This window comes from Carettochelys insculpta, chromosome 4 (assembly GCF_033958435.1).
Source record: "Carettochelys insculpta isolate YL-2023 chromosome 4, ASM3395843v1, whole genome shotgun sequence".
Classification (NCBI taxonomy): Eukaryota; Metazoa; Chordata; order Testudines; family Carettochelyidae; genus Carettochelys; species Carettochelys insculpta.
The window spans coordinates 55445466-55463558 of record NC_134140.1 but is presented as its reverse complement, the minus strand read 5'-3'; the positions used below and the strand labels follow the sequence as shown (position 1 = coordinate 55463558).

Below are 18093 nucleotides of genomic sequence, written 5' to 3'. Positions count from 1 at the left end.
AATCCATGAAGCAAGGATTCAAACAGAGCCCTCTGATTGGTCAAAGGGAGCGGGCTTCTGCCAGCTTCCAGAACCTTCGGCCGAGAGAGAGGACCTGATTGAAAACTATAACACAAATCATGAATATGGAAATTACCTTACAAATAATCATGTAAACTCCCTATAAATCCAGGGCTCTCAGCCCATTCGGGGTCATTCTGCCTCACCTTCCTGGACTGGACATTTGCCCTGGGAAGACTGCAAGCAAGACCCCTGCAGCATTGTGACCAGAGCTGCAGGGTAGAATCACTGTGGCAGCAGCCCTCTAGGTGGCTCTGTTAGAGTTGAATCACTGTGGCAACCCTCTCTCTAGGGGGTGCTCTGCCTCAGAGCTGTGAAATCACTGCGGCAACCGCCCTCCGGGTGGCTCTGCCTCGGAGCTGAGAAATCGCAGTGGCAACCGCTCTCTGAGTGGATCTGCCCCAGGGCTGAGAGAAATCACCGTGACGCCTACCCTTTTGAAGGGGCGCTGCTATTGAGCTGAGCGAATCACTTCAGTATCTGCCTTTCGGCAGTACTGCTAAAAGAGCCAATCACTGCGGCCCAGCCCCCTCTGAGCGAAGCTAGGAGCTGCGAAGCGGTGCCGTCGTACCAGCGCCTCTGCGAATCCCAGCACCACGCTTGCATCGAGGAGCGGCAAGTGGGTCCTCAGGCGTACCCACCGGGTGGCGAACTGGCCTGTGGCTCCGGCCACGGGTTCTGCGTGACCGGTGAGGGAAACCTAGGACCCACCTACATCATTGCCGCTCCACCTGCCACGCCAACGCACGCAAGCAGCGCTGGTGCTGGGGTGCTTCCTGACTACACCGGATTGGACAATTCATCGGACTCAACCAAACGCCGGATTGGACACCGCTTCACAGGACACATAATTTGATTGGGCCTACGGTATAGCCAGGCCATAAACACCATATTAGGACTTACACATATTCAAGGCACTTGGTGGGCACCAGAGCCCCTCAGTGGGGAGTAGGAGATACGCGGCTCCTACTGTACCGTCTCTCGACGGGGGGAGGGTAACACCTGGGGGTCTGACCCCTCAAGGCCAGACCTGCTAAGCCCACCACACTTAATTAAGAGTACTTGGTTAAGATCTGTTATAGTTATATGTTATTGTAGTTAAATATTCATGGTTTTATATATATATGTATATCCATTTATAGTATTAATAACTTGGATGTTAAACAAAGAGAAGTTCTAACAAACCTATGAAAGAGTCCATGAGAAAATACCCATAACCTTTCTCCTGTTCCTTTTCCCGTCCATTTTTTATTCATCCCAAGTGGGCTAAAGGTCCTGGGAAAAAGGGTGGGGTTTGGGGGTTATCTAAGGGCAAAAGGACCCGGTAGCCTCTGCCACTACCCATCTGGGCCGGGAGTAGCGCCCCGGCCCAGGTCTCCCTTCCCTCCTTCCATTTCTCCCTTTTTAATGAATCCGTTTTCTTTTGCGGAGAAATAAATATACTACTATAGGTTCCCACGATGGATCGTACATCCATTGTTGTAAGTTAGAGTATAGTCAAAAATAGAGTTGTTGAACTGGTTTATGTGTTTGTGTTGCTGTTGTGTTTTGCTTGTTAATAAACTTGCTATTAGTCCCCTTTATACCTGTGTTGGTTCCCTCTCTCACTGACTGGGTGCCTGCCTGCTAGGGAGTGGGCAGACTTTAGGTGGAGTTCCATTGCCCTTTAGTGACTGCGTTGCTCCTCCTGCCGGTGGGTGGTGGGACTCCCCCTTCCTTGAGGACCCTGGGTTCTGGCCCCGGCTCGCCCGCACGTCAATTGGCTACCACATCGTGGAGGGAAACCACCGGGCACTGTCACAAACTTGTTGAAAAACGTGCTAGTTAACTCAAACTTGACTAAACGAACATTCTGTCCCGAATATCAATCCATCTAGCAACCCATCTCCAGCCTCCTGTTCTTAAGGCAAATTAACTGATAAAGTAATAACCACGATCTTGCATCCATAGATTGTATCAGCCAACATCCTGAATCCCTCACAATCATTGCTCAGACTAGCACACGTAGCTGGCTCTAGTGGCACTAGCAGGGTAACCACTCTTCTCAAGACCAGGGGCACGGATCAATTTCCATCTTCATGCTGCTGTATCTCTCTGCAGCCTTTGGCACCACAGACCAAAAAGTACTACTCACTTTCCTACGTGACACAGCAGATGATCCAGCGCTAGGGGCTCCCATGATTTCTCTCCAGCAAAACTCAGATGGTGGGTAAATTCTCCCTCCAAAGACCATTACCTAAGAGTTCTGCAGGGATCACCGGCTCCCTTACTCTTCAATATTTACATAAAAAGGGAAAGATAGTGAGATGCTATGGGCTTTGCTGTCAGCAGTATTCCAATGATCAACTATGTCGCTCAGCTCATTTGCAGTTGATGTAACCAACACCACCATTTTTAAAATGTCAGACTATTTACAGAAGATTAGCTTTGTGATGAAGCGTAGCTGATTCAAGCTGAACACAGGTTAAAACCAAAGTGATGCTGGACAGAAAAAAGAAAAGCTTAGAACAGCTGGTCAGGTCTTTGCCTTCATGTTCCATCAAAGGCACTGCCCTCATTTATCAAAGGTGTGTAAGGCCTCAGAGTCCTATTTGACCGCTCACTAAGCTTGCATGACCAGGAAGCGTCAGTTTCCAAACATGCCTTCTTTCACTTCCAGGTTGATATGAAACTTTGTCTCTCTCAACCAGACAAGAACCTGGTCATACCGATCCAGGCATCTGTCACCACCAGACTACTGTAATTCATATCTGAAATTGAATATGCAGATGATGCACTGACTGTAGTTGGTACAGAATGTGGCTGCCTGCCTTCTCCAGAGGTCAGGCTGCCATGAAGATATAAAGCCTGTGCTCAAGTTTCTTCACTGGTTCCCTGTCAGCTTCTGATGCCAGTTTGATCATGATTTTCTAACCAATTAATGGATCAATCCCCAATCCCATCAAAGGCTCATGTTTCCATCTCTGTACCTTTGAGATACATTAGCATCTCAAGAAGAGTGAGATCTCAAAGCCCAGAATAAACCATGTGACAGCTGGGGACAAAGCATTCTTTGTTCATAGGATCTGTCTATGAAACAATTTTGCAAAGGAAATCAGGTGAATTGAGAAGTAACAGAGAGGAAGCCGTGCTAGTCTATACACTATCACAACAAAAAGCAGTCAAGTAGCACTTTAAAGACTAGCAAAATAGTTTATTAGGTGAGCTTTCATTGGACAGACCCACTTCTTCAGACCATAGCCAGACCAGAACAGACTCAATATTTAAGGCACAGAGAACCAAAAACAGTAAGCAAGGAGGACAAATGTGAAAAAAATAATCAAGGTGAACAAATCAGAGAGTGGAGGGGCGGGGGGGAAGGTCAAGAATTAGATTGAGCCAAGTATGCAGACGAGCCCCAACAGTGACTCAGAAAGTTACCATCATGATTTAAACCATGTGTTAATGTGCCGAATTTGAATATAAAAGCCAGCTCGGCTGTTTCCCTTTCCTAAACGGTGCAATAATTCTTCTTCAATAACACACGTACCTTTAGGTCGTTGACAGAATGCCCCATTCCATTAAAATGTTGACTAACTGGTTTGTGGATCTGGAGTGTTTTGATGTCTGTTTTGTGCCCATTGACCCTTTGTCTAAGGGAGTTAGAAGTCTGTCCAATATACAAAGCATCTGGGCATTGTTGGCACATGATGGCATATATGATGTTAGTAGAGGAGCATGAGAAAGTGCCCGTGATTCTGTGAGTAACCCGGTTAGGTCCAGTGATGGTGCTTCCAGAGAAGATATGTGGACAAAGCTGGCAGCAGGCTTTGTTGCAGGGAAAGGTTCCAGGACTGGTATTCCTGGGGCATAGACTGTGGCTGTTAGTGAGGATCCTCATGAGGTTGGGAGGTTGTCTGTAGGAGAGAACAGGCATGTCACCCAGGGCCTTCTGGAGTGTGGCATCCTGATTAAGGATGGGTTGTAGGTCTTTAATAATTCGTTGCAGTGGTCTGAGTTGGGGGCTGTAGGTGATGACCAGTGGTGTTCTGTTCTTGGCTTTTTTGGGCCGATCTTGGAGTAGCTGGTCTCTGGGTATGCGTCTGGCCCTGTTGATTTGTTTTTTTACTTCTCCTGGTGGGTAATTCAGGTTTATGAATATTTGGTAAAGTTCTTGTAGTTTTTGGTCTCTGTCAGTTGGATCAGAGCAAATGCGATTGTACCTAAGAGCTTGACTGTAAACAATGGATCTAGTCACGTGTGCAGGATGGAAACTAGAAGGGTGTAGATAAGTATAGCAATCAGCAGGTTTTTGGTACAGTGTGGTACTGATCAGGCCATCCTTGATTAGTAGTGTAGTGTCCAGGAAATGTATCTCTTGCATGTTGTAATTGAGGCATAAGTTGATGGTGGGGTGTAGATTGTTAAAATCTCTGTGGAATTCTCCTAGAGCCTCTGTACCATGGGTCCAAATCATAAAGATGTCTATCTCTCTTAGACAAAGGGTCAACGGGCACCAAACAGACATCAAAACACTCGAGATCCACAAACCAGTTAGTCAACATTTTAATGGAATGGGGCATTCTGTCAACAACCTAAAGGTATGTGTGTTATTGAAGAAGAATTATCGCACCATTCAGGAAAGGGAAACAGCCGAGCTGGCTTTTATATTCAAATTCGGCACATGAACACATGGTTTAAATCGTATGGGAACTTTCTGAGTCACTATAGGGGCTCGTCTGCATACTTGGCTCAATCTAATTCTTGACCTTCCCCCCCACCCCTCCACTCTCTGATTTGCTCACCTTGATTATCTTTTTCAGATTTGTCCTCCTTGCTTACTGCTTTTGGTTCTCTGTGCCTTAAATATTGAGTCTGTTCTGGTCTGGCTGTGGTCTGAAGAAGAGGGTCTGTCCCATGAAAGCTCACCTAATAAACTATTTTGCTAGTCCTTAAAGTGCTACTTGACTGCTTTTTGGTTTGAAGGTGAATTGAGAGTGTGACCATCTTCAGGAAATGTTGCAAAGCCTTCCTCTTTGAGAAAGCCATTCCGACACAAGTGATGCTCATAGTTCAAACCACACTTTTTTTTGCAAATACCTTCCATCACCGCCTAAAAGGGAAAAAAATCAACTGATCCCAAAGTTTTGACTCTGAAAAGGAAGAAAAGTCAGAGACTTCGGAAGTCCACTGGGTGTTGGCTATTGATATTGATGGTATGCGGAAGATGATCAGATATTATGGTGATAGGCTGTACTAGAAAGTCCTTAGAGTACCTCTACACCACACACTGCTTTTTGGCAGTGTGTAGATTACAGGCACTGTGTATGCCTCTAACATGGATATAAGCAGTAGCATACATGGTGAAGTCCTGCTTAGGCAAGCAGAGTAAAAACACATCTAAACCCTTTGGTTGTGTCCTCCTACATGGCACTCTGCACACCCAGGCAGCGTCACCCACATCTACACGGCTATTTTTAGCAGTCTGTTTTCCCACTGCCTCCCTCAGTGAGAAGAGACTCCAGCAGCAGGAAAAGGTCCTGACAGAAAGGAGGCAGCACAGAAAAGCTTTGGCAGTTCCCTGCTGCTCCCCGCCCCCCAAGACCATTTCATCAACAGCCATGTCTACACACTGTAGTAGACACAGGCTCCTTTTTACTATGGAGTCTAGCTCACAGAGGTGAAAGTAACTTAACATTTCTTACAGGTATTGTCCTATTGCAACCCGGGTCCCTGTCAACTCTTTAAATCACCCCGTCTTTGCTGCAGCTCAGCCAGCTCTTGCCAGAGCTGCATATCAGGGCGTACCTGTTTACTTTCACCTCTTCCAGTTCATGTATTCTACTACAAACTGATGACAGAAAGTGTAGTGTAGACATAGACCAGGAGTCACAAAAACATCAATTGCAATCAACTGGTCAATCCTGAGGCCTCACCCACTCAACCACAACCTCGGAGCCTCCAATGTCCAGCAGCACAGCTGGGCTCTGACAAGCCTGCCTGCAGTAAGCTCATCTCTTTGATCTCCTTGAGGGGAAGGGAACAGCATGTCTCTGTAAGCTGCCCATAACTGCAGCTGCCACTGTCTGGCTCCTGGCCAATGGGAGCTGTGAGTACAGTGAGAGGGGAAAGGAACAATGCAGAGACATGCTCTCCCGCTTCCTCTCCCATTGGAGCACGCAGACAAACCTACAGCCAGCCACTTCTGGGAGTGGCATGGATAGGGTGACCATCGCTCCCATATTGGGCATAATGGTCCCATATTTGGGACGACAAAAAGGCATCCTGACATTTTTTTAAAAAGGGACAAATTGTCCTGCATTGGGCTGTCCCCCAACCAGCTTTGGGGAAGCATGAGCAGCTGCCGCTTCCCCAAGGCTCGGGGAGCACCGCTTCTCCGGGACTCCTGGGGAGCGCCAGTGGCTGCCATTCCCTGGGCTCCCGGGAAGCCCTGGTGGCTGCCGCTTCCTTTCTGGCTCCCTGGGGCTTGGAAGAGATGCCCTCCCCCCAGTATTTCCCTGTCCCATATTTGGGACAGGGAGATATGGTTGCTCTAGGCATGGAGCAAAGGTAGGCAGGTAGCCTGTCTGAACCCTGCTGCGCTGCTGGCCAGAAGCTGCCCATGATAAGCACCTGCTTCTGTCTGGAGCCTGCACCTCACGTCTCCTGCATCCCTGCCCTAGTCCTGACTGCCCGCCTCCGCAGACCCAGCTCTCTCACTTTCACCCCAACACTCTGCCCAAAACCCTCCCACAGCCAGCAGCCCCTCCTGCACCCCAACACTCTGCCCCATGCTGGAGTTCCATGCTAGAACCAGCACCCTCTTCTCCATCCCCACCCACATCCTAACACTCTGACCCAGCCTGGAGCCCCCTACCAGAGCCCGTACCACCTCCGGCACCCCAACACTCTGCCCCAGGCTGCATAGCTCTCCTGCTCCTGAACTTCCTCCCAGAACTTGTACCCCGCACCCCCTCCTGCTCCCAAACCCCCCAGTCCCAACCCAGAGGCCGCAGCCCTTGCCCCAACTCAGTGAAAGTGACAGTGGGGGACAGCAAAGCTGCGTCTACACGTGCACGCTACTTCGAAGTAGTGGCACCAACTTCGAAATAGCGCCCGTCGCGTCTACACACGTCGGGCGCTATTTCGAATTTAACTTCGACGTTAGGCGGCGAGACGTCGAAGTCGCTAACCTCATGAGGAGATAGGAATAGCGCCCTACTTCGACGTTCAACGTCGAAGTAGGGACTGTGTAGACGATCCGCGTCCCGCAACGTCGAAATTGCCGGGTCCTCCATGGCGGCCATCAGCTGGGGGGTTGAGAGATGCTCTCTCTCCAGCCCCTGCGGGGCTCTATGGTCACCGTGGGCAGCAGCCCTTAGCCCAGGGCTTCTGGCTGCTTCTGCGGCAGCTGGGGATCTATGCTGCAGGCACAGGGTCTGCAACCAGTTGTCAGCTCTGTGTATCTTGTGTTGTTTAGTGCAACTGTGTCTGGGAGGGGCCCTTTAAGGGAGCGGCTGGCTGTTGAGTCCGCCCTGTGACCCTGTCTGCAGCTGTGCCTGGCATCCCTATTTCGATGTGTGCTACTTTGACATGTAGACGTTCCCTCGCTGCGCCTATTTCGATGTTGGGCTGAGCAATGTCGAAGTTGAACATCGACGTTGCCGGCCCTGGAGGACGTGTAGACGTTATTCATCGAAATAGACTATTTCGATGTCGCAACATCGAAATAAGCTATTTCGATGTTGGCTGCACGTGTAGATGTAGCCCAAGTGATGGAGAGAGAGGGCAATGAAGTGGGAGGGCCTTTGTGCTAGGGATAGACCTCAGGAAAGAGTCAAGGTAGCTCCTGGGTTGCTCTGAAATTTTTAAAATGTGATTTTGGACATACAAAGGTTGGAGACCTCTGACACAGACTATAGTTTAGGTACGTTTATGCTGCAACTGGAAACCCAGGGCTCACCTGGGAGGCCAACAGACTCTTATGCCTCCGGGCAAGGAGACAAGTGAAGCACCACGCTCCTGGAAGAGCTAAGGCCTGGGGTGGAAGGAGCAGGGCTGGAGGACCCTCTGTGAGGGAATGTATCTGTATCAGTATCCACCCACGCCCCTTGCATTAATGCACGTACTGGAACCCACGATCGCAAAGGGAGTCGGTAGATACCCATACAGACACGCTCTCTTTCGGGGGGGGGGGTCCTCTTTTTCAACTGGTAACCCTACTTCAGCACCGCCCAGCGTGCCCGGCCCCCAGGCAGCCCTCGGCGCCGGGCAGTCGCCCCGCGGCCCGGCTCACGCCTGCCAACTGCCCCGGGCTGCCGAGAGCTTGGCTCGCAGCGGTGTTTAACTGCGGTGTAGGAGGAGCCGAGCCCGCACACCGCCCCGCCAATTAACACCCCCGCCCCCCGGCGAGCCCAAACCCGTGGGCGGGGGCCCGTCTCTGCAGCCCAGACGCGGCCTCGGCTTCCAGCCCTGCGGCTCGTCGAGGAGGGCCGGGCGATACGGCAGCAAACCCCCAAGGGTTTTCTTAACCTGCGGCCCGGGCTGGGGACATACTGGGCTTACACCCTCCACCCCGCCAAATAAGTCCCGGGCATGGCCTCTCACCCTCGCGCACCCCGCCTCACGGCACGTCCCGGCTCCGCCCCGTCTTCGCTTCCCCGCCGCGCATGTGCACGCCACACTCACGCGTTTGACTGAGAGGAGGCGGATCTCATTTGTCCCTCAGCGGTTGCCGTCCGAGTTGCCCGGCGGTACGAGCTCTGTCCCACTGCGGCCCCTGTAGTGTAGCGATGGCGGAGTACACCTGCGTGAAATCTACCAAGCTTGTTCTCAAGGGGGCGAAGGCGAAAAGGTGCGGGGCGGCCCCCAAGGCGCCGCGATGAGCCCCCTACTTCTGGCATGCCCAGGCCGGCCCGTCCATCTCTGCCGCCCCTCAAGCTTACGGGGCTCCGTTTTGCTCCCGCCCTGAGGGCGCTGGCCCCCGTGTGACTGGCTGTAGCTTAAAGTGGCCGGCGGCGGTGAAAGCCAGCCCCCTCCAGGCGCGTCCCCACAATGTCCTGCCCGGTTCTCATTACAGCGGTTTACAAACAGACTTGTGAAAGGGAGACGATGTCAGCCTGTGGGCAGCCGGGTTTGCAGAGCCTGGGGCTGCCCTATCCGAGGAGGGGTTTACCTCGGTGACAGACCCTTTTCCTGTGTATTAGTGATAGCGATCTAGACCCAGGCAGTTAGTTCGGGATGGTTTATTAACGAGCCATTTTTTCTCCTTGGTTTGCTTTGCAGTAAGAAAAAACACAAAGATAAGAAAAGAAAAAGAGAAGAAGATGTAGAAGATCAACTTGATATTGTTGGTGAGTTGGCTTTCAAGACCGTGCCCAAAGAACAAAAGTAAAGATGAAGAAAGGGAAAGTTAAGATATTTGATTTGGTTTTTTGTTTGGGCTTCTGGCACAAATACAAAACATTTCTAAATCTACGGGGGGGGATTATATTGGTATGCATGTGTGTAAACATCTGAATCAGAAATCTCTTTATATGGGATAGAAAGGAGGTCTGATGTCTAATCACCTTTATTTCTCTACACACATTGGCAACGTCTACACTAGCCCCTTCTTTTTGAAAGGGGCATGGTAATGAGCGAGGTCGGAAGATACTAATGAGGCACTGCCATGAATATACAGTGCCTCATTAGCATAATGCTCGATGCAGCAATTCGAAAGTGCCACTTTCGAATTGCGTGTCACCTGTGTAGACAAGATCCTTTCAAAAGGACACCACCCCCCCATCTACGAAAGCCCCTTATTCCTATTTGGTTTTAGGTCTGAGGAGTTTTCGAAGACGGTGTGTGGGGGGGGGTCCTTTCAAAAGGACTCCATCAATGAGGGCAGCACACAACTGGAAAGTGGCACTTTCAAATTGCCGCAGCCACCATTATGCTAATGAGGTGCTGCATATTCAGGGCAATGCCTCATTAGTATCTTCCAGCCTCGCTCATTACCATGCCCCTTTCAAAAAGAAAAGGCTAGTGTAGACGTAGCCTTTATGTTCTCATGGTTCTTTCCAATAAAACAGGAAAAAGCCATTCTGAGTTTAAGGCTAAAATAATTTTCGCTAAAACAGCTAAGTTTAACTTGTAAGTGCTGTTTGTTAAGCTATCTGTAAAAAGGTATTTTGTGTTCTTTTTTTCCCTTTAAAGGAAATGAACACTTTTGTTTAGCTTCTGAAATAGTTGTAGACTGTTTTACTGCAATAAAATAATTATTCTAAATATAATTATCTGTCAAGGCTTCACAGTAAAGTACCTAAACAGTAGGGCTACACTAGAAGCATCTGTCAGAGAAATCTCGACAGAATCTCTGTCAACAGATTGTATCTGCACACAACTTGCTCTGTCGACAGAGATCTGCCAGACTGCACTGCCCTCTGGTGCCAGGAAGCAGAATGGCAGCTCTGCAATAGGGCTGCCTGGCAACTCGAAGCCCTCTGTCCACAGAAATGTCTACACTGCACTTCTGTCAATAGTATTCTGTCCACAGATTTTTATGCCTCAAATTTTTGAGGGATAATACTTTCAAGGCAAATGCAGAGTTGTGTCGAGAAGGCCCCTTCTGTCAACAAAACTCTCTAGTGTAGACCCAGCCTAGAAGTTTATAATGCTACTACATATTACTAGATAAGATCTATTTCATACTCAAACTAAAATCTCAGTCTCTCTCTTTCCACTGGATGTCTGCCTATCAGCGAAAGCTCAACATGGCTAAAACTGCCTTTAATCTTCCCTCCAAGCCCTTCCCTTTACAGTCACCATGAACACCGCCACCATCCTCCTGACACACAAGCATATCACCTGGATATTATATTCAACTTAAACCTTTCTCTAGAATCTCATATTTAAACTATCTTGCAGTTTCTTTATGAAAGGTTTCTCTAAGATAAAGCCTATCCTATCCAACTGTACAGCTAATACTGCATTGTAGGTTCTCATAGTCTTGATCATTGGAACATCCTTTTCTCTCTTTAATAGCCACAACAAATGACCTGCATGGTTTTCTCTCCTCCATCATATCAAATATATACTACTTCTCTTCATTTTCAAATCTCTTCACAGTTTAGCCCTTTACCACACCTCCCATTGCTTCTCATTCAGTTGAGACATTGATTCACACCTCTGATCAGGTTTTGATGCCAGCCTCTATCTCACACACACATTGAATTTTCAAACAAGCACCTTCATGCTTTCTTCCACGCTGTCCTTTGTGCTTAAGAGCCTGTGAACACTTATCTACCAAACCCTCTCCTTTGTCATGAAGACTACAAAAAGATTGATGACTGGTTGATGGTATGCTGATATTACTGCCTGTCATGCTAATGAATACTGTGTTTGTTCCTTGTATTCTCTTGTCGATCTGTGTCCATCCTTCCATAGTCCCTTGTCTGATACATCCGCTGCAAGTTTTACTGAGACCATCATTTTGTTCTGTACAACACTTACCACTATAGTTCTCCATGATGGGGCTCCTACGTGCTATGCTAATTAGCAAAATACTATTGGTATTCGAAAATCCAGTTGTAAGTATGATGTGTTATTTCATTTTCTTATATTTTAGGAAGCTGGTGGGCAGTAAAAAATTTTGGTGAAATCACAGGGACTGTAGCAATAGAACTGGACAAGGGAGCTTATATCCATGCGCTTGACAATGGCCTTTTTACGCTTGGCGCACCACATAAAGGTTTGTATAAAGAATAGAGAAATTTCACAGGATCGAGATATGAAATGTTTTTTTTGTTCAAGCCAATAAACGAAAGGTCTTTTTGAGTGATGCTAATTAACATACATAATATTAAAAATATTATTCTGTGTATCTCCTCTGCTGTTCTGTGCATAACTGAATCCTAATGGCTGTCCACTAACAACATCAAGGTTAGCTTAGAAAAAAAATTTCTTTATCCATGCTATTCATTTCCTTTGCTGATGCTCACCTGTGGGTGTAGGCCTTTAATAAGATGGAAAAATGGTATGACTTTTGTAAGAAACCATGCAAAACCTAGTCACATCAGACCAAGACAAATGTTCCCTCTAATTTTTTCCATCCATGGACAGATTAAATTGTTATGTGCACCACCAGTAGAAGCTGATGCTGCCCACTGGACGTCTGTGGGTGCTCTGCTGATCAGCCAGGCAGAACCTGAATCTTTCCTGGGTGGTCCCAAGCACTCAGCTTAAAGGGAACACTTATCAGGACTTTCATTTACCAACAATCAACTCCAACTCCACATCAAAGGGTGCTGACTAACCCTCCTGTATCTGTAATTGTTATACAGATGTTCTCTGTATGTGGCCCTGGTAGCTGGTCCTTCACTCATTCTGGGAGTGAAAGAGGCACTGCTGAAGTTGGGAGTCCCTGTTCTGGAAGCAGAGTGAATTTGTATGGTGTCTCAACCCCAGAGTACGATAACCACCAGACCAGGAATGGTAGTAGTAGATCATTCCTGCTGTTACAAGAGTGATGTTGGCTTTAAAATACTGAATTCTGGTCATGAGCTCAAGTAAACGGTATAAAAATATTTTCCTTTGAGACCTGTGTATAATGCATTGCATGAGATTCACAAAGCAATTCAGTAGATTTAGATACATATTCTCCATGAATTGTTATAGACTCTCAATCCCAAAATTGTTGGGGACAGGGAAAGTCTTTGTCTCGTAGAGTGCTAACTATGCAGGTGCTTAGATAACTACTCTAAAATTCTTTTTTCTGCTTTTATAGTAGTTGGATACTTTTTTTAAATTTATGTCACTATCTGGCCCTGTATTGTTGTCTCTTCCTGTGTTGTGCACCAGTAATTCTTGTATAATCTCATCTTTATTTAAACTTAGTCTCTTAAATTAGAAAATTATATACCTAACACTTATGCTTAATTTTCAAAAAAAATTCTTTCAGAGGATGATGGCCCAAGTCCTCCTGAACAGTTTACAGCAGTAAAGTTGTCTGACACAAGGTAATTACTCCAATCGATTTTTGTAAAATTTGATGTTGTGGAGGTTTTACTTCACGAATGTCTGTAAAGTCTTATTTAGACTGCTGTGTTTTATCTTTTTTACCATGAATTAAAAATATTCTTCCTTAAAATCTACTCTATAACATTTAAGTCTTAGCAGTACAGCTAAAACCAAAGTGCTGGACCTCTTTGATAGGTACATTTTAAACTGTTTTGACTTTAAAATATTTGTTATCTTTTTCCCCTATTCATCTAAGAATCGCACTGAAGTCTGGCTATGGCAAATACCTTGGCATAAATTCAGATGGTGTCGTTATTGGACGATCAGATGCAATAGGATCAAGAGAGCAATGGGAGCCTGTCTTCCAAGATGTAAGCAATCTCAAATATTAACTGCAGGGCAAGTTGATAAAAATTGCTATTTTAAACTTAAACATTAATACTGCTAAAGTGATATGCTTCCATACAGGTGGTAAAACAGTGAATGACACATACTGCAAGATTATAAAGACAAGTTCACTTGTAAATTGCAATTTGATAAATTACTGTATTTTGAAAGACTTCAAATCAAGATATTTTTTCTGCTTTGGCAGCAGTATACAATGTAAAAGAGACAGCAGATCCCCAAGCCTGGCTTCTAAGGCTACGTCTACACGTGCAGCCAACATCGAAATAGCTTATTTCGATGTTGCGACATCGAAATAGTCTATTTCGATGAGTAACGTCTACACGTCCTCCAGGGCTGGCAACGTCGATGTTCAACTTCGACGTTGCTCAGCCCAACATCGAAATAGGCGCAGCGAGGGAACGTCTACACGCCAAAGTAGCACACATCGAAATAGGGATGCCAGGCACAGCTGCAGACAGGGTCACAGGGCGGACTCAACAGCCAGCCGCTCCCTTAAAGGGCCCCTCCCAGACACAGTTGCACTAAACAACACAAGATACACAGAGCTGACAACTGGTTGCAGACCCTGTGCCTGCAGCATAGATCCCCAGCTGCCGCAGAAGCAGCCAGAAGCCCTGGGCTAAGGGCTGCTGCCCACGGTGACCATAGAGCCCCGCAGGGGCTGGAGAGAGAGCATCTCTCAACCCCCCAGCTGATGGCCGCCATGGAGGACCCAGCAATTTCGACGTTGCGGGACGCGGATCGTCTACACGGTCCCTACTTCGACGTTGAACGTCGAAGTAGGGCGCTATTCCTATCTCCTCACGAGGTTAGCGACTTCGACGTCTCGCCGCCTAACGTCGAAGTTAACTTCGAAATAGCGCCCGACGCGTGTAGCCGCGACGGGCGCTATTTCGAAGTTGGTGCCGCTACTTAGAAGTAGCGTGCACGTGTAGACGCAGCTTAAGAGTTCCTTAGGCAGAAGATGAGAAGACATCTGTGGTGTCTTCTAGCATTTTCTAGCAATATATTTTATAATTTAAAGCTTGTGTCTAAAATTTGTTCATGGTACTAACTTAAGGGGCGGTATTTTGACAGGGGAAAATGGCTTTATTAGCAGCAAATAGCTGCTTTATCACCTGTAATGAAGAGGGAGATATAGAAGCGAAAAGTAAAACTGCAGGGAAAGAAGAAATGATAAAGGTAATGTGTGTTTAATATACAAATATTTTTAGCTTGAATGCTACAATGCATAGTGTATAGTTTTGATTTTCCCTAATACTTATGGAACAAACATTCAAATTTGTTTACATAATACCATTCATCATGATTTTTTCCAATTAATTTTACAAACTGTATGCAGAGGAATATCATCTTCATTCATCCTTGAATTACAGACATGTGGGGCAACTTTTAAATAGATCTGCTGCATAACCATTTAAGACAGGAAGAGAATTATTCACTTGAAATTGCAGGCAGATAGAATACTGAACAAACTGGCTTATCCCAGGATTCAAATGCCATACTCTTGTATGAACACAAAGAGATCTCTGACCACAAGTAGTCACTGTCTTTTTCATTTGAAATAAATGAAATTGTACTTCCAACAGAAAATTGACCCCCTAGTAGTATGCTACATTATTTGTTCCACAATTGCTCAGAAGTGTACCATTTCCTGGTTGCCAGTAACAGACAGACAGCACCTTCTGTCTCCGTTAAAAATCTCAGATACAAATACTAGATGTCCTTGCTGAATAAAATCATGATTATTGCAGTCAGTAATGGAAAAGCACTTAAATTTCATCTGTAAAATTAAATTAGAAATGCAATGTATTCTCTCATGAAACATGGAGATATACATAGTTATCTTATAGAACTGGAAGGGACCTCAAGAGGTCATCGAATCCAGTCTTCTGCTCTGACCACCCTCCCTAACAGTTTTTTTAAATTTAACCAGCTGCAGACTGTTGAAAGGCCCCTCAAGGATTGGACTCACTCCTCTGAGTTGACAAGGCAAATGCTCTAACAACTGAGCTAAATCAGTAAAAATAAAAATAAATCAAGTCTTGATTTCTAGTTTCTAAAATCCCATAAAACTTAATTTAAAACTTATGTTTCAATCAGGTAATGCTCTTGCTGTTTATGCATTTCAGAACTTGAATCTTGTCTAATAATTTAAATGTAGTATTTGATACTGTAGGTATAGACTACATATTGTTTGTACATTTAAGAAACCTGTGAAATGTTGTTTAGTGTTTGTATGTTTTATATATAGAATTACAAGGTAGGAACAAAGACTCCTTTAAAAAATTAAACCAGAATAGAATGGAACCAACTCTTGTTAAGTGTTCTTTGGTAACAAGCTGAAAAACTGACCTATTCAAAAATCCATCATTTGTCATATCCTGCGTACCAGGGGAAGTTAATTTAATTTTTTTCTTACAAGTAATTATAGTTCATATAATGTATATTTTCTGTTTTTCCTTTTCTCCTAACTAGATCCGTACTTGTGCTGAAAGAGAAGCTAAGCAAAAAGATGACATTCCGGAAGAAGACAAAGGAAATGTTAAACAGTGTGAAATCAATTATGTGTATGTAATTGAAAACATTTAGCTTGCTGGTTTTCTGCATCTAAAATAAGCTATCCATTTCCATATTGGTGCAAAAAGGATTCCCATTTCCCCATGTTTAAAGTGTTTCAAGACAATCAATCCTGACCCATCATCCTTCTAGGTCAAATGAAATTCTTTTCAGATTCTGTCAGCGGTGCACATTAAAACAGAGAGGTTCAGGCTGAATAACAGTCCTCCCTTCTCAGAACAGAATGGCTGAATAGGTTGCACCTGCTCCACTCAGTGCAATGTGAGAGACCATTATGGATTCTCTTGCATCTTGTTCTACTTTTAGACCACCAATCTAGTCCATGAATTGAGCTTTGAAATCCTGGTGCAACTACAGAATTTTATTACATAAAGTTTCAGTAGAACTGGAGTGGTTATCATGCTTTATTTTTCTTTGCAGGAAGAAGTTCCAAAGTTTTCAAGATCGTAAACTTAAAATAAGCCAAGAAGATAGTAAAGCTCTCAAAAAAGCCAGAAAAGAAGGCACTTTCCATGAGACACTGCTGGACAGGTATTTTAATATCCAAAAAATTCCAGCTCTTAATTAAACGAAAGCTATTGATGGATCTTTGATATACCTGGAATACTAAAGACAACTAAAGTAAAGATTGCCTAAATGTTCTCTCTGCAGTCTGTTTTCTGCTGCCTATATATTTTTGAAACCTACCTTTTGAGCTGAAAATTTTCAGGCCAGCCTGGTTTCTAAAAGAAAAAATTATCATAAACTGCTTTGGTCAGTTTGAATACAAGGACGTATTATAAAAGCAAAATTCTTACTTTTATATTTTTCCAACAACCCTAACACCAAATCGGGATTGAAATTTGCATTTTTGAAGGGAAATAGCCATTACTGGTAATTTGCTTTGGCCAAGCTATAAGGTTGTGAAAGTCATATTGTATACAGAGGCAGTATTTTGGGTTAGAATATCCCAAGCACTGATCAGTCTTGTAAGCAAAAGAACACTGGATTGTATACCTATAAATAACTAACTAAGCTGCAGAGAACATTGAGAACTATTGTTGAGTGGATTGTATGGGGTTAGTAGTAGTAGTAGTTTTCAATTATGGAATCAATTTTGTTTTTTTCCTAACACTCTGGCCGTCTCTACACTAGCCAGAAACTTCGAAATGGCCATGCAAATGGCCATTTTGAAGTTTACTAATGAAGTGCTGAAATACATATTCAGCACCTCAATAGCATGCGGGCGGCCGCGGCACTTCAGAATTGACAGCTCGTCCAGACGGGGCTCCTTTTCGAAAGGACCTCAGCTACTTCGAAGTCTCTTTATTCCTATCTACTCATAGGAGCCCCGTCTGGATGAGCTGCATCAATTTCGAAGTGCCGCAGCTGCCCACATGCTCATGGGGCGCTGAATATATATTTCAGTGCTTCATTAGTAAACTTCGAAATGGCTATTTCGAAGTTTTTGGCTAGTATAGGCATAGCCTCTGTCTTTTAAAAATAATTCTTTTTTAAAAACAGTAAAAGATTTAGTCTTCGTGATTTAGAATTCAGAACATTTCAAAATTTTAAGATTGCACGTGCAACCAGCTGGTGTATTCCTTATGGTTCTAATGCAGGACCAATCAAAAGTACTAACTAGTGTCTAATGAAATCTGCAGATGCTCCAAAGTTAAGTGCAAGCAAATGTAACAAAAGCCTTCTCATATGCCTTGTGACTATCATACTATTCAAATTTACTTTTTTTTTTTTTGTAACCTAAATTTTGCTGTTTTCTTCTCTTTTGTATAGGAGATCAAAATTGAAAGCCGATAGATACTGCAAGTGACAAAAACAATTGGCTTGTTTGCTTGCTTTTATATCCTTTGTCTATGTGAATAAAACATTTTTCAAAAGTGATTGTTTATGCAAAGGCTTTCTTGTTTATACTTCTCATTAAATTAATATCTAGTGTCACTCTACATAAGAATCTGTCATTATTTTGACGGAATGCCACTTAGTTTATAAAATGTTACTGTGTTGAAATTTGGTATGCAGAATTTTATCCAAAACCAAGTCGCTTTAGCAAATTTAATTGGAGGTTGA

At 44.9% G+C, this 18093-nt stretch overlaps 1 protein-coding gene across 1 annotated transcript; it reads left to right on the top strand.

Annotated features, from left to right (window-relative positions):
• Positions 1 to 8756: 8756 nt before the first annotated feature.
• On the top strand, positions 8757 to 18093 carry FRG1 (FSHD region gene 1). The gene is made up of 9 exons (XM_074991831.1): positions 8757 to 8893; positions 9325 to 9392; positions 11648 to 11770; positions 12980 to 13037; positions 13295 to 13409; positions 14524 to 14628; positions 15925 to 16016; positions 16447 to 16557; positions 17800 to 18093. The coding sequence occupies exons 1-9, from the start codon at positions 8832 to 8834 to the stop codon at positions 17834 to 17836; spliced, it is 771 nt and encodes a 256-aa protein (XP_074847932.1). The 5' UTR covers positions 8757 to 8831; the 3' UTR covers positions 17837 to 18093.

Coding starts and splice junctions, on each gene's coding strand:
- FRG1 (XM_074991831.1), top strand. CDS start 8,832: ATGGCGGAGTACACCTGCGTGAAATCTACCAAGCTTGTTCTCAAGGGG. Junction 13,038..13,294: donor GTAAAGTTGTCTGACACAAG/GTAATTACTCCA, acceptor TATTCATCTAAG/AATCGCACTGAAGTCTGGCT. Junction 16,558..17,799: donor CATGAGACACTGCTGGACAG/GTATTTTAATAT, acceptor TCTTTTGTATAG/GAGATCAAAATTGAAAGCCG.